Source organism: Petaurus breviceps, unplaced genomic scaffold, assembly GCF_028583685.1.
Source record: "Petaurus breviceps papuanus isolate PSGF00001 unplaced genomic scaffold, PetGlider_PUasm1.0 90700, whole genome shotgun sequence".
Taxonomy (NCBI): domain Eukaryota; kingdom Metazoa; phylum Chordata; class Mammalia; order Diprotodontia; family Petauridae; genus Petaurus; species Petaurus breviceps.
Window position 1 is genome coordinate 7,556,479 of NW_027187315.1, and position 26,319 is coordinate 7,582,797.

At 37.1% G+C, this 26,319-nt stretch overlaps 1 protein-coding gene across 2 annotated transcripts in view; it reads left to right on the plus strand.

The window, feature by feature from the left end:
• MAOA (monoamine oxidase A) overlaps window positions 1-26,319 on the plus strand; it is a 111,462-nt gene that overhangs the window by 24,077 nt on the left and 61,066 nt on the right. For both annotated transcript variants that reach the window (XM_069065739.1, XM_069065740.1), the window contains one exon: window positions 9,341-9,478. In XM_069065739.1, the coding sequence (XP_068921840.1) occupies window positions 9,341-9,478 (138 nt within the window). The remainder of the gene's footprint in view (window positions 1-9,340; window positions 9,479-26,319) is intronic.

Below are 26,319 nucleotides of genomic sequence, written 5' to 3' on the forward strand. Positions count from 1 at the left end.
TCCTCCTGACAAAATAAGGATTTGGAATACTTCATCCAGAAGGTGCTAACATTCTCCAGTTTTAATAAGAATACCTAATAGTGTTAGAAAGCCTGGATTGTTGATTCTTTCTTTATGACTCTTAATAGATATGTATGTTCACATAAAAGACTTTAAATTAAAGAACCGGATTCTTTTTTTCAAGCAATATTTATATGTCAGTATTATTTCGCCCATACTTATTCACTACGTTAGGTTAGTTTCATAGGTTTCCATGCTTGTATCATTTCTGTGTATCAGGGGTTCTTAACCTGGGGTCCAGGGAGGGATTTCAGAGGGTTCATGAACTTGGATAGGAAAAAAGGACATCTTTATTTTCATTAACCTCTAATTAAAATGTAACATTTCCTTCGACTACTTAAAAACATTTTTCTGAGAAGAGGTCCATGACATAAAATAGGTTAAGAACCCCTTGAATGTATATCATTGTTGCATAAGAACATGGTTCCATTTATAGCAAAGTGTTCCAGTTTTCAAATCAGCATTTGCTAAAAACCCAGCAGAACTTTAAACCTATTCATCTTCAATTGTGTGAGAGAAAGGGAGACAGAAAAGGATCTACAGAATAGATTGTTTAAGATATTAGTAGATAAACATTTATGTGAATAGACTTGTTTGCAATAGAGGACCAAGTAAAATTATTTTGCAAGGAGACTGTTATGAAATTTGCCTTTGATTAGACTAACTAATCCTATTAAAATACTACTATTAATTCAATTAAAATAGCAAAATCTGATGTGGTTTGAGAGAACCATCACATGGAAGCACAAAATAATCCCCAAGACTGAATATATTTGTGTGAGGAGATGGTCATAGGTTCCCAAGGTGGGCGATACCGCTTCCTGAGGGGGGTGCTGGAATGATACAGAGAGGCAGTAGGAGCCTCAGGTGCAGTTGGGGAGGCCTTGAATGAAAATAAGGGTTGACCTGACCTAACTCCAGGGGAGTGCTGAGTAATTTTTTTTAAAGGAGGCAATAGGCCAAAAAAGGTTGGGAACCTCTGGACTCTTGAGCAGAAAATTGATAAGCTATGTCTCTCTACTCCATAGATTGCCATTTATTATCCATTCCAGACACCAGTTCAGCATTTCACAACCTCTGCCATTTTCTTCTCTCCTCCTTGCCTCCAGGCTCTTAGAATGAAATACCTTTTTACCTCCCCAAGGCCAACCCCTCAAACTTGTGTACATGATCCCATCCCTTTTTTTTTTCCCAGCAGATTTCCCCCACCATTGTCCCATCACTCTCTTTAATCTTCAGTCATGTCCTAGAAATAGTTCTTGTGAGTGCCATGAAAACCTTGTTAATTATGTAATGAAAGTTCCAGAGGTAACTGGAAAGGGCAGGGAGTTCAGGGATTAGGTTTGAGATGGATGGGGCAGAGAGAAAGGATAGTGAGGATTTAGGACAGAGCCTTGGGGTGTACCTACATTTACAAGGCATATTGTAGTTATGATTACATAGAGGAGACTAAGAGCAGTCAGATAGGAGAAAAATCAGAGATTAAGAGAGAAAGAGGTCACTGAAATACAAAGAGGAAATAATAATTCAATTCAGTAAACATTTATGAAGTGCTTAATATATATTTGGCACTGTGTTTTAGCACTGGGGACTCAAAAAGAGAAAAAAGACAGTCCCTGCCCTCAAGGAGATTAAAATCTAATGGAAGAGATAACATATAAAAATATGTACATAAAGCAAGCTATATATAAGATATACAGGAAATACTTAACAGAAGGAAGGCACTAGAATTAAAAGGGGGAGAGGGTTGTTAGGGGAAAGCTTCCTGTAGGCCATGTGATTTTAGTTGGGGCTAAAGGAAGTCAGGGGCAGCTAAGTGATACAATGAATAGAGTGCTGGACCTGGAATCACTGACTCCTGTTCCTGAGTTCAAATCCTAGCTCAGACACTTACTGTGTGACCGTGGGCAAATCACTTAACTCTGTTTGACTCAGTTCCTCATCTGTAAACTGAGCTGGAGAAGGAAATGACAAGCAACTTCAGTATCTTTTATCAAGAAAACCTCCAAAATGGTCATGAAGAGTCAGATAGGACTGACAAATGACTAGAAAAAAATAAAGGTAAACCAGAGGGAGGTCAGTAGTTGGAGCAGAGAAGGGAGAACATTCCAGGCATGAGGGACAGCTAGAGAAAAAGATGAGAGTCAAAAGGAATATCTTTTTCCTCGAATAGCAAGGAGGCCAGTGTCACTGGATAGAAAGAGGATGGGGGAAAAATATCAATTGCTTATGGCTGGGTCGAGCTAATATAATAAAAATGACAATTTTACCTAAATTAAATTATATATTTAGTGCCATACCAATTAATTTACCAAAAAACTACTTTATAGAGTTAGAAAAAATAGTAACAAAATTCATTTGGAAGAATAAACAGTCCGGAATATCAAGGGAATTAATGAAAAGAAATGCTAGGGAAGGTGGACTAGCTTTACCAGATTTCAATCTGTACTATAAAGCAGCAGTCATCAAAACTACTTGGTACTGGCTGAGGAATAGAGGAGTGGATCAATGGAATAGATTAGGCACACGAGATTTCAGAAGTCAATGACTATAGTAATGTATTGTTTGATAAACCTCCAGACCCTGGTTTTTGGGATAAGAACTCACAATTTAACAAAAACTGCTGGGAAAACTGGAATATAGTATGGCAGAAACTGGGCATAGACCATTATCTAACACCATATACCAAAATGAAGTCTAAATGGGTTCATGATCTAGGTATAAAGGTTGATACTGTAAGCAGTCTGCTAAAACAAGGAATAGTTTACCTATCAGACTTGTGGAGAGGGAATGACTTTATGACTAAAGAGGAATTAGAGAACATTATAAAATGTAAAATGGATAATTTTGACTCTACATGAAATTGAAAAGTTTCTGTACAAACAAAGCCAATGTAACCAAGATTAAGAGGGAGGTGGGAAATTGGGAAAGAATCTTTACAACCTATGTCTCTGACAAAGGACTCATTTCTAAAATATACAGAGAATTGAGTCAAATTTATAAGAAGACAAGTCATTCCTCAATTGATAAATTGTCAAAGGATATGAACAGGCAGTTTTCAGAGAAAGAAATTAAAGCTATCTATAAGCACATGAAGAAATGCTACAATTCACTATTGATTAGAAAAATGCAAATCAGCACAACTCTGAGGTACCACATCTCACTAGTCAGATTGGCTAAGATGACAAAACAGGAAAATGACAAATGCTGGAGAGGATGTGGGCAAACTGGAACACTAATGCATTGTTGGTGGAGTTGTGAACTGATCCAGCCTTTCTGGAGAGCAATCTGGAATTATGCCCAAAGGGCTATAAATACTTTCATACCCTTTGATCCAGCAATACCACTCCTAGGGTTATATCCCAAAGAGATCATAGAAATGGGAGAAAGACCCATATGTACAAAAATGTTTATAGCAGCTCTTTTTGTTGTGGCAAAGAATTGGAAATTAAGGGGGTGCCCATCAATTGGGGAATGGCTGAACAAGTTGTGGTATATGCATGTTATGGAATACTATTGTGCTATAAGAAACGAGGAGCAGGCAGTCTTCATATTTACCTGGAGAGGCTTAAAAGAACTGATGCTGAGTGAGAAGAGTAGAACCAGGAGAAATTTGTACACAATTACAGACACAACGTATGTGTGATGACCAACTTTGATAGACTGGCCTCTTCTCAGCAATGCAGGGATATAAGTCAATCCCAAAAGACGCATGATGGAGAGAAAAATGTGCATCCAGAGAAAGAACTAAGTTTATATCCAGGTGGAAGCAAAATACCTGATCTTTTTCGTTCTCTTATTTGGTTTTATGTCCTCTTTACCATTTTTCATTCCAGCTGGTACAATCCGTCCTTATTAACCTGACCAATGTATCAGGTGAAAGTATTTACAGATCCTATACTTTACTATAAGCCGCCATGGGGGGGGGGAGAGAAGAGAGGGGGACAAAATGTGAAATTCAAGGAATTGTGGAATTGAATCCTGTAAACTAAAAGGAAACAAACAAATTAATAAATTAAAAATTAAAAAAAAATAAAAAACACACACAAAAAAGAAAGAGGATGGGGGTTGATGGCGTAGGGTTCAAGAAGACTGGAAAAGATGTGTATGTAGGGAACCTAATGGGGCATTTTGTAATTGTTCCAGGAGGCAATAGGAAGACACTGGAGTTTATTGAACGGGCTGAGGGTGGGGAATGATCAGTTGTGTTTTAGGAAAATCACTTTGATGACCAGATTGGAGTGAAGAGAGAATAGGCAGGCTCCCACACCTCCACACCCCCCAGCAGATTATTGCAATAATCAAGCTGTCAGGGAATAAAGGGCCCACACCAGAGTGGTGGCAGTGTCAGAGGAGAAAAGGGTATATGAGAGATGTTGTAAAGGTGAAATTGATAGGCTCTGGCAGCACCTTGGAGGGTGAGAGATAGTGAGAAATCTTAGGTTGTTAGCCTGAGTGACTGACTGGGGGGATAGTATTGCCTTCCATGATTCTATGGAAAGTAGGAGGAGGTGAGGGGAGGGTTTAGGGGCAAGATCATGAGTTCTGTTTTGGATGTAATTGAGTTTAAAGGTATCACTGGACATCCAGTTTGAGATGTCTGAAAGGCAGTTAAGAGATTGGGGGTCAGCAGAGATATTGGGGTATGGGAGGTAGATTTTTGAAATACCAACATAAAGATGGTCATTAAATCCATGGGAACTGATGAGCTCACCAAGTGAAATAGTACAGAGGAAGAAGAGAAGAGGACACAGGGCAGAACCCTGAGTGACACCTGTGTTTAGAGGGCATAATCTGGAGGAGGATCCAGCAAAGGAGACAGAGGAGCAGCAGTCAGATGGGTGGGAGGAAAACCAGGAGAGAGTTGTGTTCTGAAAACCTAGGGAGACGAGAGTATGAAAGAAAAGAGTGGTCAGCATTATCCAAGGCTGCAGAGAGGTCAAAGGGAATGAGGATGGAGAATAGACCACTGGAGGTGGGAACTAAGAAATCATGAATAACTTTGGAGAGTGGCTTTTCCATGGAATGGTAAGATTGGAAGCCAGATTGTAAGGGGTTAAGAATAGAGTGAGAGGAGAGAAAGTGGAAGCACCTGTTGTAGACCACCTTTTTAAGGAATTTAGCTACAAAGGGCAGAGGGGAAATAGGATGAAAGTTGGCACAGATGGAACAATCAAGTGAGGGTCTTTTGAGCATGGGAAGGACATAGGCATGTTTTGTAGGCAGAAGGAAATGAGCTTCTAAAAAGGGAGAGACTGAAAATAAGAGGGAGTAATCTCTTGGAGGAGATGGGATGAAATAGGATCATTAGAAAGAGTAAGGCCACTTTGTTATCTGATATGGGGGTAAAGGAAGAAAGAGTGGCAAAAGGCATCTGAGTGGTAGGTGATGAGGAAGAGGGGGAAGAGGGAGCTCATGGTGAATAGCCTAAGTTTTTTTTTCTGTAAAATATGAGGCAAGGTTCTCAGCTAGAGAGTGGGGGGAGGGAGATATGAGACGTTTGAGGGGGGATGAAAAGGTTTGGAAGAGCTGCTATGAAGAACAGGATCGTTAGTTGATAAGTTAGGTATAGTAGATTTGCATAGCGGCAGTGAGGGCCCAGTTGAGGTTGTTTAATATAAATTTGTAATGGACCTGATCAGCATGGTTGTGTGATTTTTTTCCCTGCACATAGGCACAAAAGTAATGATGGTGGGAGGAGTGATTGAAGCCTGAGGGTTGGCAGGGTATAATCCACAGTCTGATAAAAGGGATTCAAGAGAAGAGGACAGTGTAGAGTTTAATTGGTTTGAGGAGTCAGCAGTGTTAAATGTTACTGAGATATCAAGAAGGATGAAGACTGAGAAAAGGCATTTTTATCTGGCAATTAATGTGTTCCCTAGCAGAATGGAAGATCCTAGAGTACAGAAATTTTACTTTCGTTTTTGTATCCCTAGTGCCTGGAACACAGTAGATGCTTAATAAATACTTTTTGGTCTTTGTTTGGTTGGTTATTGCTATTACTTCTTCACCCAGTCTTGAGAGATTTCCTAAATTCCTTCTTCATCCTAATAAGCTGTGCTGAAAATCCCTTTTTCATTGTGTTCAGCTAATATAAGGTTTGAATCCTCTTTAAAAGGAAATTTTGATAGGAAACTAAAGAAAAACACAAAAGCATAGAAAGGTGACTTTACAGTTACATATTTCTGTTCCTAACAGTGTAGTTAAGTTTAAATTTTAACTAGGGCACTAAGGAAGAATGGGCTGAATTAAATGGTAAAAGAGGTTACCAAAGAAGTTAAGAAGGCTATAGAATCACCCTTACATAGTCTTTGGTCACACTTTCATCTTTGGTAATTTCACTCATTGGTCCTTCTAGTTCCAGCCTTCATAGTGCTACAACTTCCATAATTCCAGTGACCTTCACTTCTTTACCTCTGACACCTGGAACACAACATTGGACCTCCCCATCACTCAGAACATTCTTGCCTCCAAATAAGCATATTAGAAATTTAAAAATCCAAAATAGTTTATTGCAGTTCCTGATTTATTTGAAATCTTCCAGAAATCATTCTATTCCATTTAAGCATTTAACCATTTAATTTTCCACAAAATTGAAGTTTAAGCACCAATACTTTGTGCTTAATTCTTTGTGCCTTATTCTTTTTTATGAATATCTTTCTAAATATGCATTAGACATTTTCTGCCATCTTTAGCAGATGGCACATAATCTAATTTAGCATTTTATTGATCACTCATATTTATAATTACTAACATCCAGTATATTGTACTTGAATAGTTGAATGCAACTGTGGAATTTCCCATCTAACTACAACTTCTCCCTCTCTCTCACTTCCACTGGAGCTTCTTTGAACCCTACTCACAATCTCTAATCCATAACCCCTTCCCAGACTCTCCCATTCTGTCAATCTTCTGACTTTATTCCTTCCCCACTGAACATGCCTTACGTTATATTACCTCCTTATTCAGTCATGAATTAACTCCTGTCCTGTTCATCCACTACTTCACCTAAGCTACTAAGTACTTCATGAGAAAGTTATAAAATTGGGCTGATTTGCTTCACTAAAAAGTTATTCTCTGTCAAATCTCAACGAGGTACTCAATGCTGCTTGGCATACTTTAAAATTTTTTCCCATTCCTCAAAACACCTAGTCCTCACTTTTCCTTCACTAATAAGATCGGAATTATTAGACAAATGTTTCCTATTTTTCATTTCAAAATATCTTTATCTTCATCTATTTGGTACTTCATCCTTTTCATACTTTTTCTGAGTCTAACCCTTCCACTTATCTCCTTGGTTCTTCCCTTTCCCATATCCTCTGAGACCTTGCTAATGTCCTGAACCTTCAGCAAAGACTTATTAAACATTCACTGTGTGAAGAGCCCTGTGTTAGACACTAGGGAGGTAAAAAGATTAACTAAGATAATGTCCGAGTTATAGAATTTATCTAATTTAATAAACCAGCCAGCCTACCACTAAAGGTGAATACGCTGATTGAGAGTTTTGAACTATAGTTTTCGGAGTATGGACCCACAGAGTATCTTGAATTTGTCAAAGTCATCCCTCATGAACCCAGCCTGTGAGTGTAGCCCAGATGGGGTTATGATGGATCCTCAACTCCTCATTCTCCCTTGTTCCATATTCAGTAAGTTATAAAATCTTATCGATCTGTCTCCACAATATCTCTTGCAACTATCCCCTCCCTCTACTCGCTTTCCAGCCTCCTTAGTTTCTCATCGTCTCTTGCTTGGACTGTTATAATAACCCTCTAATGGCCTCCCTCCCTAAAGTCTTTCTTCATTCCAGCCCCTCCTTATCACAGCTGCCAGCAAGATTTTCTTAAAAACACAGGTCTTACCATCCCACTCTCCTGTTCAGTAAATTTTAGTGGCTTCTTATTGCCTCTAGGATTGAATAGAAACTCCTGTTTGGCACATAAAGCCCTTTACTACCTGGTGCCAACCTTCTAAGATTATTATACCTTATTCCCCTTTTCATACTCTGCAGTTCAGCCAAACTGGCCTCCTTGCTCTTCTTGCACGGGATACTTCATTTCCTTCTGTCTCTTGTGATTTTGCACAGACTGTCTCCTATGCATGGATTGCCCTTTCTCCTTCTGCCAGTTGGCATTCCTGGTTTCCTTTAAGTACTACTTTCTATACTCTTGTCTTTATTGGTCTCCCTAGTGCTAGTGGTGTCTCTTGTCGCAGTTACCTTGTATTGGTTTTGTACTTATTTATATACATACATATATACGTATACACATATATACTTACATATGTTTACATGTGTGTACACACATAATATATGTATATATTATAGTTAATATGATAATATATAATACACACACACATATATCCCCATAAGGGTGGAAGTTCCCTGTCTTAATATACCCAGCTCCTAGCATAGTGCTTGGCACACAGTGATAGGAACTGGACCTGTGATTTTATTATTATGGGGACCTTTTCAAATGAGAAAACTCTACCAAAGCAAGTTGGAACTTTCTCTGTAACTTACAGTCTTAGAGATATACCTAGGGCAAAGTCATGTAGTTGACCCTTGTACCTCTTTGAGAATGGAAGATAAATAATAACAACAAACCGGTCAGGTGTCTGAGGAAGGACTTGAATTCAGATCTTCTTTCTCTGAGGTCAACTTTCTCTCCACTAGGCTTTTTTATCCCTGGACTCTTTGTGACTCTATGGACCATATTCTCCATGGGGTTTTCTTGGTACATAGTAGGTGCTTATTAAATGCTTATTGGTTGGTTGATTGAGTCATCCCACAGTGTGCTGCCAGATTAATCATTTAAAAGCATATCTCAGGTCATGTTATCCCTTTTCTAGAAAATCTTCAATGACTTCCATTGCCTGTCGAATAAAATATAAACTCTTGAGCTTAAGCTTCCCCACAGCTAAGCCCTGGCTATTATTTCTAAGCTTATTTCTTTTGTCAGACACTCCGTGTTGCAGCCAAACTGTTCTGTGACCATTTACTGTGACCTAAAGTTTCTTGCCTTTACTCATTCTGTTCCTTTTGGCTAAAATTATTCTCCCAGTAATATCACAAGCATTATTACCCTCATTTTACAGATGTGATAATGGAGGTTCAGAGAGTCAGGGGCTTACCTAGCATCACATCTCTGAGTATCAGATGACTCCAGGTTCATCACTCCATAGTGAGGGGACACAGCCAGGGGGACATTCTTTGTAATGACTGAGATTATTCTTTTTAAAAAGTGTTTGATGAAAATATTTTAATCTCTCTCTCTCTTTTTAGAATGACTTCGTTGATTATGTAGATATTGGTGGAGCCTATGTAGGACCTACTCAAAATAGAATCCTGCGATTATCTAAGGAGCTGGGTTTAGAGACTTATAAAGTAAATATAAAGGAATGCCTTATTCATCATGTAAAGGTAAGCCTGTATTTTTTAAATAATTAGGTTATTCTCATTAGTTACTTGGCTTGGAAAAGTATTTTGTGTTTTTATGTTACATAAAAATATTGTATAAAAATTCCCTAATCTTCCTTTGAACTTTCACATGTCCATATTCCATATCACCTTTATTAAAAAACATCATCTGTTCCACTTTTGACATTTCAGGATCTATCAATAGCACCAGTGGTCCACAACCTTTATCCCTCTTGGTTCCCTTTATGTGCTTCTGTTTTGTCTTGATTTTTATCCTCCTGAAATTAGAAGTTGAATTAATCGTTTTGTTTTGTCCTTATCTCTTCCTTTCAGTTGTAAGAATTTGAAGGTAAAAGATTCCCCTGCCATTTGGCCCCCAACTTTTCTACTTCCTTTGTTGACTATTTTTCCAATGAACATGCTGAGCACACTATGAGAGTTCAGTAAAAATGGCACCCTTACCTCTAAGAACTGACCAGGAAACCTTATCCTTTACTATTTTTTAATGGAACACCAGTTCTTCAAAACTTTAATCACAGACATTTGTGAATTCAATAACATAGAAAAACAGAGGTAGAGTGGTGTGCCGGTTTCAGTGAGTATGGTTTATATTTAAGTCAAGGATTTGGAACATCTTAGACCAGGCCACAGCTGCCTGAAATCACAGATGCTTGGCCCCTTTGTGCTGTTTCCTACTGCTTAGGCAAGAAGCTGTTTAAACTTGAGCTGCTGGTATATTACCAAGAAACCACAGTTGTAGCTGATATTATTCTTCCTTCCTGAGGATAAATGTACAATAACTGAGGTCTGGAAATAGGCCTGGAGAAATAAATTGAGTTTGACAAAGCAGTCCTAGTCCTAGAACAGGTGTCTAGAGAGCACAGATCAACAGCTATTCAAGAATGATGGGCCAAATCTTTACTTATTCACCTTAACTCTTTCAAATGTTGATAATACTTCCTCCTCTGAAAAAGTAACTGCAGAATGTGTTATAGTGGAAAAAGCAATGAAGTAAAAGTCAGAAGAGTTGACTTTTTTACTCTAAGCTCTGAGACAGGGCACAGTTATCTCTGAGACAGGGGCAAGTCTTTTTGCCTCAGTTTCCTAATCTGTGAAAGGGAGAGGCAAATGGAAATAGCTGGTCCTTTTTCTAGGCCTTAAAAGTTCTTTTTCTACACAAGAAGAAATATGAGAATATGCCATTTCTTATTCTTTTGTTGAGATAGGAGGAGGGACTAGAGATATGGAGTATCATATAGTATATCAGATTATTTTTTTAATGTTTTGATAAACTTTTCTGGATTTTTTTCTTCCTATTTAAAAAAAAAATTCATATTCTTTGTTAAGGGATAGCTCTCAGGGAAGGGAGAAGGGGAGAGATACAGAGGGAAATCCAGGTGATATAAAAATAAAAGATATTCATAAAATTTAATTTAAAAAAATTTTCATGTTATCTAGTTACAGTTATCTGGTAATCAGGAGACTGAAACAATTATATTCTAGATTTGTTCATGTTTGGACGCAGAAATTGTTGGTTTAAAAAATTTCATATGTTCGGGACAGGTCTGGGAATGTGTTGTGCAAAAAAAAAAAGCCAACCTTATATTTTTTAGAGAAATTTAGTGTTCAACTTGGAGTGAGATATAAAAAGTCTGTGAAAAGCAAGATGGAAGGGCGGCTAGGTGGCACAGTGAATAGAGCACCGGCCCTGGAGTCAGGAAGACATGAGTTCAAATCTGGCCTCAGACACTTAACACAAAAACTAGCCTTGTGACCCTGGGCAAGTCACTTAACCTCAATTGCCCTCCAAAAAAAAAAAACCACCCCGAAAACTATGGGGGCAGCTAGGTGGCGCAGTGAATAGAGCACCGGCCCTAGAGTGAGGAGGACCTGAGTTCAATTCCAGCCTCAGACACTTGACATAATTACTAGCTGTGGGACTTTGGGCAAGTCACTTAACCCTAATTGCCTTCCAAAAAGCAAAAAAAAAAAAAAGGCAAGATAGAGAGAGAATTCTTTTTCAGCTCTTCTCTCCTGTATAATGTGCTTTCTTGGCCCCTCTCCCTACCCTGTCTGAAGTCCCAGGATGGCTACAGAGAATAAGTATCCAATACAAACCTGGTTCAAGTATGCATTTTTATCTCACTAATTTCATGCCATTACTAAGTTGGCATTGTCATTTATCGTGTGCATCACTGCAACCGTAGAAAATGCATTGCCTTTAGTTGATGAAAGTATAATTAAAACTGTGCCATTCTCCTTCTCTTGTTATTTAGACATTTAAAGACTTGAAAGGAGATAGCTCTTGAAAATTTGTTCTTATAATTGTATCTCAAATGTGGTAAAGATACTGTCTTTTACGTTTAGGATTGTGGAATATCTTAATGTATCCTAAGAAAATTGCAGATGTTCCTTAGCAGTGTCGGTTTTTTTAGTTGCTTAATAAATGTTTGATTGGATTAAGTAAATGTTCGTTAAATACTTATTGTATGCACAATACAGTGCAGGAGAGATAAAAACAAATTGTTTTCATAAAGGCATAGTCCTTCCCCTGTTGGAGCTAGAGCTGGTATGGGGGGAAATAAGACAGAAATACAGATACCATAGAATATTATCTGTCAAGTACATTTGAGGTTTGTAAAATGCTGAAGCCCGAGAAGGAAAGATATTTTGATCAGTCAGGGAAGGCCACAGATCTTCAAGCATTAAATCAAGAATTAATTAAAGGAAAGATTTAAAGGAAGAATAGGCAAAGAGGGAAGAGGATAATATTGCAGACAGAGGGAAGAATGTGAACAAAACATGGAATGTTGCGGGGCTCGATAGATGGATCACTTTGGCAGAAGTGTAGTCTTGCAGCATATAACAAACCTATTTTCTTTTTTGATCATACTTCTCTTTGATGACACATCCTCTATATCATTTTAAAGAAATCAAACATCAATGGAATAAATTAATATAATCACAAAGTAAGACAGTGGCATTACAGGATATATACCAGGATAAAGTAGACAGAAGAGGGTCATGTGAATGTACTCAACCATTCAAGCACAGTAACAAAGAAATACTCCAAGCAAAAGAAAAAAGTTAATTAAAAATCATAGGCGTAATAACTGATATTAATAGAGTGTTTCAGGGTGTATAAATAAATTATTGGACAGTAAAGAGTATTAATAAAACATTTTTTCCAGACTTCACTTTGCCCCTACTACATACTGTTTTTTACTGCTTTTATCTCTTTTCAAAGTTCAGTTGCTATCTATATACAGCTATACAAATAATTCACAGAGGAATCTATTTTTCTGGATTTAATAGTTTGTGAGGAAGGAGGGTACATACAGAAAAATGTTATATTTAATAATGTATTGCCCTTGCAGGATCCTATCCCACAAATAAGAATTCATCCAATTATAACACTGGTATGAATTTGAATTCCAAAGAATGAGAAAATAACTGTAGTTATAAGTTGGGCTTTGATATAATTCTATTCCATTAAAATTTTGAAAATCACTAAATTAACATTTAATACACTTGTTTCTACAAAAGAAATCAAAATTTAATTGTTACTTTCATGCAAATAAATTTAAAAGGCATCCCTTAGTAAAGAAATTATTCTTACAGGCATACGTAATTTATTAATATAGCAGCTAAAGCGTGATTTAAGATTGGCTAGCCATAGGAAGATGAATTGACTTAATTTTTTAAATCCAATTTTACAGTCTTTTAAATGCCAAATTAAAAAAAAATCTCTGACTCTAGCTCTAATTCTTTAGATATTCTGAAATCATTGTAATGGGTTACTTTCATCTTTCCTCTCTCATTACCCCTGATCTACTCAGTCAGAAGCCTCAATTTTTTTTTCCCCAAAACTCTTTGTATTTGTCAGCTTGCTAAAGAAAGGAATAGTAAGTTGTAAACCAAATTAATTCTTAAGTTATTGGTAAATATTCATTTTGATAGTAGTCTCACACACACACACAAACATATACAAGTAGATTCAAACTCTTTTAGTCTGTAGCATATAAACTTTTTAAAATGCTTTTTTTTCTTCCGTACTGTGGCAGATCACTCAGACATTGTATCAGACAAGATCAAGTTAAATTTATTTTCTAGGATCAAGGCCAAAATTTCCTAACTTTTCCTGGTTAATATTCTACTTCTCCTAGTGCTCAAGGGATATCTGTTAATTTCCTAAGCAGACAATTGGAAGAAATACAGGTTTTGACGTCCAAGCATCTAGTTTCATATCCTAAGTCTGCTTTCTACCACTCTGACCTTGGGTATTCACTTAATGTCTATGAGCCTCAGTTTCCTTACATGAAAATTGAATGGGTGGGACTAGATTACCTCGAAGAGCCCTTTTACTTCTAAATCTGTTGTCCTCTCTATGATCTACCCCCTTCCTAACATGGTGGGGAGTTCTTAACTTAGACCGAATCCCATTGAGGTCTCTCTCACCCCTTGTCTTCATATTTACTCATTATTTTGAGAGGTAAGTGGTTGCTCCCTTATGTCCAGTGGTCTTTGTGAAAGGTGCATGGGTTTCAAAACCTCTAGCCTTCACAGCTAAGCCAGTGAATCACTCGGATGTCTTCTTGGTTATCTGAGATGCTGTATCTCTTTCAGGAAACAGAAGGACTTTGGTGCTAGTGACAGCTTTTGGCAGCCCTTAAAGTATATTCTATACTTCTTACCCAGTGTCCTCTAGGCTTCTCTTAACTAAAAGCAGTAGTTAATTCCCCTTCCAGATCAGTTGTGTTTTTGCTCTGAATGATTGGTGTGTTGCCTGAAGAGGTTGCACCTTAATGAAAGAATGTTTGACTTGGAGGTGAGGACTTAGGTTAGAATCCCGCCCATCTCTTGCCACTTACTACCCAAGTGTCCTTGGGTGATTAGGTGATTGACTTAACATAGGTCGACCCACTGACCACATCTGTAAAGTGATGAGGTTAGACTAGGTCCCTTTCAAACTGTAATGCAAGATCCTATTTTTATTTGCTAATGAAGATGCTATTTACCTGGCTTGTTCTTCCCCATACCCTAGCTCTACTAATCAGTCTCTCAAGCAGTCATAGCAATCCTACTTTGCTGGTTTACTCTAAAAAGCATTTTCCAGTTATATTCAGCCTATGGCACTTGTTGCTGGCATAGTCTCAGAATCTTCAACAGCATTCTGTCTTCCATTTAATTAGTGAATGTCCATCACCTAGGTAATGGGCAAGCATTATTTAAACTGTGTCAAAGTGCATAGTAATCGTCCCCTCTCACCTTCAAGGTCTACTCAAAGAAAGTCATTGCACTTACCCTTAGCCCAAAATTGACACTATAGGTACTGTTATGTGTTCTTAGTTCCATTTTTATTTATCAGTATCTGCCAGGATACACATTTCACAGGTGGTTTGTCTTAATAAAAGTGAGTTGTGGCTGCCTTTGATTCTCCAGTATGTGCCAGTTCAGTTGCCTAGGAGTTAGCATTTCCAGACTTATCACACATGGACAGAGAGACTGTGCTTTCTCGCTCTCCCATCTCTATACTTTTATACTTCATTCTAAAGGCCCTTGGTAACATTTAGAAGAGCACTTTCTTAGAGCTATAGAATTATCAGGCAGAGATAAATTTTTCTAGAAGTTTATCAGTAAAGGAGACAAGTGGCCCAGGAACAGTAAATGAATGAGATAAAAGGGTCAAGGAAAGATATTTTTAGGGCTAAAGATAGCTTAGCTGGCATTATAGGCAGCATCACAGAATCTCACCAAGGCCATCTAGTCCAACCTCCACCTGTCAGTCAGTTAGCATTTATTGAGTTCCTGCTAGTGCTAGGTTCTGGGAATACAGAGAAAAGCAAAGAATAGTCTCTGCCCTCATGGAGCTCACAGTCTAATGGGAGATAAAATCATTAAACAAATATGTACAGACAAGCTATATAGAGGATAAATAGGAAATAGCAGAGGGAATGCACTAGAATTAAGACTGATTAGGAAAGGCTTCCTCTAGACTAGAAGGTAGGATTTTAGCTAGGACTTGAAGGAAGACAGGAGGCAGAAATGAGGAGGGAGAGCATTCCAGACATAGAGGACAAGTAGAGAAAATGCAGGGAGCCAAAAGATGCATTGTCTTGTGGATTAGCCAGAGGGCTAGTGTTACTGGATCCAACAGTATTGAGAGTGAGGTGGGTGGGGGCACGATGTAAGGTGTAAGAAACTGGGGCCTAGCTTGTGAGGGGTTTTGAACACCAAGCAGAGGATTTTGTATTTGATTATATAGATGATAGGGAGCCAGCCATTCGGAGAGTTTATTGAATAACCATAGTGGTGACATGGTGAGTTCTGCTAGGAATGTCCCTTTAACAACTGAATTGACAATGAGACTGAAGTGGGGAGAGGACCTGAACAAAGATTCCCCCCTATGATATACCCACAAAGTAGTATTCCAGCCTTTGCTTGAAGACCTTCAGTGAAGGAAAACCTACCACTTCCTGAAAGCATCCATTACACTTTGGTATAGCTTTAATTGTTAGGAATTTCTTAAATTAAACCCAAATTTTCTTCTTTGCAACTTTTACCCATTGTTGGTTCTGTCTTCTCCTTCCCTTTTTTCCTCCTTCCCTCCTTTTCTTCTTTCCATTTATTTTTCTTATTGGAAAAATTTCTGTTGGTTATCCATGACAGATAAATATATATGTTGTTTTAGATTGCTATATTAAAAAACTGTCCATTTATTCTTTGCTTTTTAGTGCTTTTACATAAGGTGTGATGTACTTTGTAGAAAGCTTTTCCAGCATCCATTGATAGTAATGATGTCATTTTTGTTTTCATTATTAATATGGTCTATTGTATATATATATATATATATATATATATATATATACATATATAGTTTTTATAGTATTGAATTTTAATTGAATTTTATAGTATTGAATCAACCCTGCATTCTTAGTATAAAGCCAACCTGGTCAGATAGTGCATAATCTTTTAAATATATTGTTGTAACCTCTCACTGATATTTTTTTCCCAACATTTTAGCATCAATATTCATTTTGTTCTCTAGTTTTCAATCCCTGGGTTTAGGTGTCAGAATCATATTTGTATAACAGAAAGAGTTTGTTAGGATTCTTTCTTTATTTGGGGGGAAAAAGTAATATTAGAATCAATTAATATTTGTATGTGATAGGAACAGACAGACTGAGCATTTTTTCATTGAGAGTTTATGGAGGGTTCAGTTTCTATTGCTGAGATTCACTTATTTAAATTTTCTGCTTCTTGTTCTGTTAATTGGAATATTTTATATTTTTGTATATATTAATCCATTCCAATTACTAGTTTGAGCAAAATACTTTCTAATAGTTTACTTTTTAATTCCTTTCATTTGTTAATTCTTTTTCATTTTGATATTAGCAATTTTATTTTCTTCTTTTTATCTAATTATCCACTGCCCCCCCAAAAAGAACAGTTCTGAGTTTGATTTGTCAAGTAGAGGGTTTCCCCCCTAATTTTATTCCTATTTTTGAATTTCAGACTTTCTATTTTGGTATTTGTTGAGGATTAAAAAAAATTATTTCTTTTCTAATTGTTTTAGTTGAATGCCTCATTCATTGATTAGCTCTTTCTTTTGTTTATTAAAGATAAATAAATGATTGCCTCTGGACTATTTAGCTACACTCCTAAATTTTGTTATGTTTTCTCATTTTTATTTTCCTTAATGTTATGATCTATTATTTCTGACACTTGTTCTTTGACCCACCATTCTTTAAAATTAAATCATTCTCCCTTCAAGTTTGAATTTTCTTCAAAGACTCTTTAATGTTTATAATTTTATTGTGTTGCTATCAGAATATTTCTGTTTCAGTATTTGTTTTTCTGCATCAGTTTTTCTAAAAGTTCCATAGACAAATGAGAAATATGTATCTTCTTTACTATTCTCAGAATAATCTCCAAAGATTAATATTTCTAAAATTCTATTGAGGTACTTAGCTCCTTTCTTATCTTTTGTCAGAATTGCATAGGGCACATTGAGTTTTCCTAGTTTTATAACTTTTCTCTCTTACTCTCTGTAATTCAGTTAACTTTTTCTTTAAGTACTTAGGTTTTATGCCATTTGGTGCATAGATGTTAAGTATTGGTATTATTTCGTTGTCAAAATTGTTTTTAAGCATACTGTAATTTCCCTTTTTGTTCCTTTTAATCAAGTCCATTTTTGCTGATGCCTTATTTGAGGTCATGATTGCTACTCCAGTTTTTTTTAGCTCACGAAGGCATAATAAATTCCTCTCTAGCCTTTTTAAAAATTGTGTGAATTTTTGTTTCAGGTTTGTTTCTTTTTAAACAAGGTACTAGTGTTGGATTCTGCTTTCTAATCCATCAAGCTATCCTCTTCTGTTTAACAATGAGTTCACATTCAAGTTCTGATCCTTCCATCTTACTCTGATATTTTTTTCTTCTTCCCCCAAACAAAGAGGAAGGTAATAGTGAAAGATCTCCCTTTTGCAATTCATCCCCCGAAGCTGAAATTCTTTTACTTGTGACTTACTCGGTCACTAGCCTCCTCAAACCATCTTCTCCCTGTCTCCACCTGTTTCCCTGTGGATTTATTGCATTACAATAAACTGTGCGTGTATAGACACCACTCTCTTTTGTCCAGTTTAGGTAAGAGTGAGAGTGAGATTCATATGGTGACCTTGCTGTACTTTTGTGACCGGCTTATCTCCTTTTGTTTTTTTGGTCCCATATATCATTTTTGGGCAGCTAGCTGGCACCATGGTTAGAGCATTGATGGGGCCTGGAGTTAGGAATATCTTTGTAAATTAAAAAAAATCCTGGCTTCAGATGCTTTCTGGCCATGTAACCTTTGGCAAGTTACTTACCCCTGTTTACTTCAGTTTTCTCATCTGTAAAATGAGCTAAAGAAAGAAATGCAAACCACTTCAGTATCTTTGCCAAGAAAACTCTTAAGTTAGATCACAGAGAGTTGGATGGGGATGAAAAATGACTAAACACCACCACCACCACATCGTTTGTGGCATACAGGCCTAGCACAAGTTATGTGCTGTGTGATTTTCAGCCATGTCACATTTCAGACATCGCTGTTAAAATGAAAGGCTGTGCTGACAGAGAACAGCTTTGGATCATGAAAGTATTCTCCAGCCCCCAAGTAGGGTGCAACACAATCTTTTCCTTTTTTATTCTTTGCGCAGTTCATTTTCCGTCTTTGATGCCTTTCTAAGATATATGTATTGATGGTCCAAATTCTAATGGGAGAAATCCTGTATGGTTCTGGGGCAAAATGAAATCAGCAACGATATCCACAAAGAGATCTAGAAAACCTCTAGGGGGTGTTTTTCTATTGAACTTTGCAGAGGGCATCTTCCATGACAATGATGATTTGGTAACTATATGACTAAATGTTTAAGAATAGTTTAATATTGGTACAGAGGCTCATTGAACAAAATTTTATCTGCAGTTACCTCTATGAAGGAATATTATAGGACATTAACATATGCATTAGTATAAGAGGCAGCATGATGATAAAAACGGAGGCTTTTAATCTGGGTTTTTGTTTTAAAAAAATATTTTGTTAACTGTTTTAAGGTAATTGGTTTCCTTTGTGATCCTCTGTATTTTATTTTGTATATTTAAAAACATTATTCTGAGATGGGCTCCATAGATTTCACCAGATTTCCAAAAAGGGTCTATAGCATTAAAAAATTTAAGCAACCCCAGTGAAGTGGATAGAGAACTTGCCTTTAAGTAAAGACAATCTGGGTCCAGGTCTTGCCTGTGGCATATAGTGGCTGTGTGACCTGGAGCACGTGCCCCCAAGCACTCTCTTGCCAGGCAGGTATTGGACTTCATTAGTAGGGGGAGTGTCATCACCAGGAGTTCTCTATTATTAATGAAATCACAGCTCTGCTTAAAAGCAGAACAAACTCATTTTCCTTCCTCATCCCAAGGTAATATAATCAATACTGAAAATGCCATTGGCCTTGGTGTGATGAAAAATTGATAGATTTGTTCTATTTCATATCTGGTAGTTATTCTCCTAGTTTCATCAATAAGTGCTTTTCTAACATGTGCTGGCTTTGTTGGGTCACACAAGCTTCTATTAGGATCACTTCTCTCTTCCCTGTGTTTTACTCTTTGGGGAGACTAGTAATACTGTGTGTATTCTTCCATCTGTAATATACTGCAAAATGAACTTTGTTCTAAATCAGCGTTGCTCTTGGTCGCCATATCTCTATTTGGCAAGGAGATCAAGTGTTTGCCACTTGAAAATTTTTTTCTGGATTCTTTGTGGTGTTAGTTTTATATCAGGTAAACTTTACTGGTAACTGTCAATGATCATATTTGATGCCTTCACTTTGAACTATTTCTTCATTTTGGGGGTTATCAGTTAGTTTGACTAGGTCACATTGGAGTTATTAAAATTGCATATAGTATCTTCTCATTTTTATGATTTCTATAATTTGGTGCTAACTTTCGCATTTCCTTTAAGAAGTCATTGATTTTACACAGTGATGAATCCCATATCCAGAAGATGAAACACGCTACTCCTCTCCTGCCAGAGAATTGATGAACTCAAATTTCAGAGAGAGACATTTCCAGGCATAACCAATGTAGGAGTTATTTTGCCATAATATGCTGTGTTATGCTTATGATGAGAGCTTTATTTTATTTTTTGTGGTTTTTATTGTTCAAAAGAGGAGTGGAGGGATCAATTATAAAAGCATGTAAAAATAAATAAATTATTTTAAAAAGAGAGATATCGTTGCTCTGACAGAGTCCTGCTGCTGAAATGAGTCCTATGTCAAAAGTATGTTGTTTCTTGTTATGCATAGTCAGTTTTATTTTTAAGGTATTGCTTGGTTGTTCACCATGTTAAAACATTTCACATGTTGGCCTCTTTCATGGCTTAATTCTGAATCAGACTTTTCAACCTATGTATTTTTTTTCATTTTACCCTATGCCCATTGAAAACACAACATAAAGTTATGTTTTGACTTGGTTTGGAAGCATTTTACTAAAAATGTCTGTATTTCAACATGTAACAGATTGCACATAAGCTGCAGCTGCCTTCATAGTGGTCTGTTACATATACTCATCATGAGCCCTGCAAAAGAAGACGACCAAGCACCCCAGATTATCTTTCTGACTGCCCTTCAGTGTCCAGTGAAATCAGTGTATTCATTTACCTGAATAGAACCTAGGAGCCAACCTTTCCATTGAGCTATAATTTCATGACTTCCATCATTGGTTTTTTAAAGAAGATTCATATGAAAGTGGTCTGATAGCTGTTTTCAGATGTCATTTGATTGATCATTGAAAAAGGATCTCACATTTAGAGTACCAACAAGTAAATGAATGTGGATGCTCTAAAAAGTATCTGAACAGGGGTGGCTAGGTGGCGCAGTGAGTAGAGCACCGGCTCAGGAGTCAGGAGGACCTGAGTTCAAATCTGGCCTCAGACACTTAGCACAAAAACTAGCCATGTGACTTTGAGCAAGTCACTTAACCCCAATTGCCTTACAAAAAGCAAAAAAAAAGTATCTGAACATCCTCTGCTCCCTTTTCCATTTCAAATTCAGCCTCAGAAACCAAATAGTTATGTGACCCTGGGCAAGTCAACTTAAACCCTTTCTTTCTGTCCCTGTTTCCTCAACTGTAGAATGAGGATAATAATTGCACCTACTTCCCAGTTGTGAGGATCAAGTGAGATAATATGTGTAAAGCACTTAGCACATTGCTAGATGTATAGTAGGTATTTAATAGATGTGTGTTTCCTTCCTTCATCATTGCTACAAGTGAAATAAACTAGACTGATGGTCACTTATTTATTGGTTGGTTGGTTTGCTCATTGTCTTTCATGGTTTACATAGATAAAGGATAAATAAATGGGGTCTAGCCTGCTGCAACTTAAACTCTCTATACTGTGTACTTTTTGTCTTTTGATTTGGACTCCATGCTATGATGAGATACTGAAGTAGGATTTTTTTATTGAGGCAGTGGGAATTATGTACAATAAATTAATAGTAGGGGAAGTCAGTTTGATGATATGTTGTTGTTTCTTCATTGATGCTAACCTGTTCCTGTTCCAGGAGCGGACTAATCAGATGGATGTTACCCAAAGAAAGGGATTTGATTTATAAGCTTAAGAATGGCAAAAGATCCAGGGAATGAGGGTTTCTCGGACAATTATTAGTGAAAAATTAAAGTGTCAGGACTAGGTATGGAGAAAAGTGAAATCAGAGTAGGGGAGATGAATCAAAGGACTAGAAGTCACAATAAAGGCAAAGAGTTAATTTTCTGTGAGCATTAGAAGTGAAAGGATAGGAGATTGTCTTGGACTATATTGGTCTCTGAGGACTCTTCCAACTTAGAGGGCTGTGTTTTCAGTTGCTGATTCACAGTTTTCCTCCCCATCCCCTGACACAACTCTTGGGAAGTTTAATATTCTGGTAACCCCTCTAACAGCCTGTCCTCTCAGTTCATTGACATCTTCATCTCCTGTGGCTTCTCCCCTCTGTTTTATCCACACCTCAGCCCAGTCACAGACCTGATCTCACTATCTCCTATAATTCCATCACCTCTAGTGTCTGAAACTTGTAAATTCCACTCTTCAAACATTTCCTTTCTTTTCACCTTTTCTGTTCACTATAAAGCTCCCCAAAATACTACTGGATATTCAGAAATGGAAGAAAGAATTGTCTGCAAACTATATAACTTGACTTTCATCTCCGAGAACATTCTAAAAAATATTATTAAAGGGATAGAAGCAAGATCAAAAGGAGCCAGTTTCTCCATGGAAAACAGGTTTTGCCATATACTATCCTAATTTCTCTTTCTGATAGGGTTTACTAGACTGGTAGATCAAGGAATGCTGCAGATGGTTTGCCCAGGTTTTAGGAAAGTGTTTGACAAAATCTCTCATTCTTTCCCTGTAGATGTGATGGAAAGATACAGGCTAGACAAAGTACAGGGAGCTGGGTATAGAACAGACTGAATGACTACTCAAAACATCATGATTAATGATTCAAGGTCAGTCTGGAAGGAGATCTCCAGTGCTGGAGATCTGTCCTTGATCCTATGCTGTTAAAAAATACATATACACATGTACTTTATGTATATATATATAATCAGTAACTTGTATGAAGGCATAACTGGCCTGCTTCTTAAAACTGTAGATGACACAGAACCAGTAGGAATAGCTACACTGGATAATAGGATCCAAAATCTTCTCAAAAAACTAGAACATTGGAGTGAATTTAATAAGAAAATTGACATGTGGGTCAAAAGGATAAACTTCAAAAGTACAAGAAGTGGGAGCCATGACTAAATAGCAGATTTACTTTTAAATGATAATAGCTAGTATTTATCTACCATTTTAAGGTTTTGAAAGCCTGTATAGATGTTACCTAACTAATTTTCTCATTAACTGTGGAAAATATATTTTCCTTATCTTTTCTTGTCCTTCAGTAGTTTTTAGTTGAATCAGACCCTTTGTGACCCATCTGGAGTTTTCTTGTCAAAGATACTGGAGTGATTTGCCATTTCTTTCTCCAGCTCATTTTATAGATGAGGAAACTGAGGCAAACAGTTAAGTGACTTGCCCAGGGTCACATGGCTAGTAAGTGTCTGAGGCCAGATTTGATTTCAGGTCCTCCTGGCTCTTAAGTCCAACACTATCCACTGGGTCACCTAGCTGCCTCAGTGGGATGCAAGTTCAATATGAGTCAACTATGTGATATAGCAGTCAACTCCCCTCCCCTCACCTCCCACAAAAAAAGCGGCTGACATTCTCTTAGATTACTGTAAGGAGGGGCATTGTGTCCAGGATTAGTGTGGTGATAGTCCTGCTATACTGGTTACACACATCTGGAGTACTGTGGTAAGTTCCAGAATTTCTGTTTTAGAAAGGAGCTTAGTAAAGCTAGTAAATATTTTAAAGCAGGACAACTCTGAAAGGCAAAGGACCTTGTATTCTTGCCATAAGAGAATTAATTGAAAGTATAGAAAATGCTCCTGATGGGATATAACTGTTTTCAGATATTTGATGGGCTACCATTTAGAAAGGCAGCTAGGTTGCACAGTGGATAAAGTGCCAGGCCTAGAGTCAGGAGGACCTGAGTTACGGAGGACTTAGATACTTACTAGCTGTGTGACTCTGGACGAGTCACAACCCTGTTTGCTTCAGTTTCCTCATCTGTAAAATGAGCTGGAGAAGGAAATGGCAAATTACTCCAGTATCTCTACCAAAAGGACCCTAAATTGGGTCATGAAAACTTGGATAGGACTGTAACAAATAAATAACAACTAACCATGTGGAAGGATTTTTCCTGCTTATCCTTTTAAGGCATAATAAGAGTAGTGGGTCAAAGTTGCAAAAAATCAAACAGGTTTATGTAAGGCAAAAATGACTGATAATTAGATCTAACAAAAAGGGGAATGAGCTACCTTGGGAAGAAATGGGCTCTCCCTCAGTGAAAGTCTTTAAATAAAAGTTGGATGACTTTCCATATTTTAAAAATTATTTTTATTAATGTCTTTAATTTTTGCATCATTCAGATACTCCCGTTTCCTTACCATTACTCCCTCCCTCCACGTATCCATCCCTTATAATTTCTCCTCTTCTCACTAACCTGCCCCCTGAGCTGACCTGGACTATTGGAAGACTTGAAGCTACAAAAATTCTTTCTTCCTTCTTTCCCAACCTGCCTTTCACAAAACCAAGTTTGGGATAACCCTACAGTAGGAAGAACAATGAGGTGCAAGTCTCTAAAGACTTCCTATGCCTCTGAAAAGAATATTTGGAAGGGCCAGAGTAAGGGATTTCCTTCAGTTCACTCCAAGCTTTTCTTATAACTTCAAGTAAAAAGTCTTGGAAAAAGTTTTGAGATCACAACAGAGAGATTCTCTTTTTAAAACATTTTTACTCACAATAATTCATGTGTTTATTTATTGCAAAATTGTTTATGCTTTTATAGATAAGACTGAAGAAAAAAATGCTTGAGTATCCCGTAATACATGCACTGTTTTCTGTTTTTAAAAGAATCAAATTGTAAAAGGAACACGAATACAGCAAATTGTTTTTCAAAAACCCTACTTATAAAATTAAAGTATGTCAGTAAATGTGGGCAATTTGAACCTATGTATCTTGATAAGTCTTAGAGAGTTATCTGAGGTCCAGAGAGGGTGATGAATTTAAGTGGGGTCGTGTAGTAAATGTAAGAGGCAAAATTTAAATCTTCTTCCAAGTCTAACACTCCCCACCATGCCAGAATGTATTATATAAGCCCCAATACTCACTTTAAAGTCCAGTAGCTCAGTGTATCTTTAATGACACTAACTCTATTCATAGCTCCAAAAGTCAAAATTTCATTCTTAAATTAAAGAAGAATTATTTGTTGCTATATCACTTTTACTCTCACTTCATTTTCACTCATTCATTCATTCACTCCCGATTCTGGACTTTCTTCATCATTACCCAGGCAGTCTTCTCTGCCAGAAAGTTTACTGTGCACCTATGGTCTCCTTATCATGGAAATTCACTTTGTTCCCCAGCCTTCTCACACTGGAATTACACCGCATATCTTTGTGCCCTTCTTCTTGAGTGGTTCATTTTTCCCAGGACCTCCATTTTCTTGAAAGTGCTTAGGCCAGTCACATTTTCATTTCCCCCACTGCCACACTCCCCATGTGATCTGCTTGTGGGGAGAGACTGTATTACTTCTACTTGTATTTGTATTCCCCAGTGCCTGGCACATAGTTAATGCCTAATAAATGCTTTTTGACTTGACCTTACACCTGACCTTAGTTAAACCTTAATTAAAACAGTTCTGTGTGTTTGTGTGTGTCTGAGGATGTAAGAGAAGTGACTGTTGGCTTACACATCTAGATGCCACTTCAATAATTCTCTTTTCTTTCACCACTATTTCATAAATGGTAGCATTTCAGCACCAGTAATTCAGAAACATTGGTGGTTTTTATGATGAATAAAAGGGTGGCAACAGGATAGGGAGGGCAGAGCAGGGCAAAATAGAAAGATGATTGAGTTAAAGAAGCATTTCAGGTGGGAATTAATAAATTAAAAACACCTCATCTCTCTATTTAAAAGAACAGTTTATCTCTAAGTTAGATAAGTAGTATAACAGGTTAATAATTCACTGGTCTTTGCTGTGTCATGCTGTATCATGAAATACAGTGTTAATAAAAAAATCTCATAGGCCTGCAGTTTGAAAAAAAATTGACTCAGGATTTAATGCATATTCAGTTATTTGCCTCTCGCAATATAAACTAGGAAAAAAATTGGACAAAATGACTCTTTATTCTATAAATATACCTATAAATCTGTGCATATCTATAAATATAAAATGAAACAGAGAATGTAGTCATTATCCCAATAATTCAAGATTTTTTGTCCTCAATTTTTTGTCTGTTTCATACCAAAATTGTGTCTGCTTTTCCAAGATTATAGCCTTGATTACTGGCTAAATGTTTTCTGTAAGTGGTCAAGAACAGCACATATGAAGATCTTGTATTCATGCCTTATCAGTTTGGTCTATATTGAGTTTATATTGCCAGTGTTGAGAGAAGTTTACAGTTCTGATTGAGCTAATTTTAAGGGCCCCTATTATGCGTAAGAAAGTGTTTGATCATAAGGGCAGCTAGGTGGCATAGTTGTTAGAGTGTAGGACCTGGAGTTATCCTAACTTGACCATAGACACTTCTTAGCTTGTGACCCTGGGCAAGTCATTTAAACTCTGCCTTAGTTTCCTCACCTGTAAAATGGGGATAATAATAGCACCTGCCTCCCACAGTTGTTGTGGGGATCAACTGAGATGAGTGCATTAGCA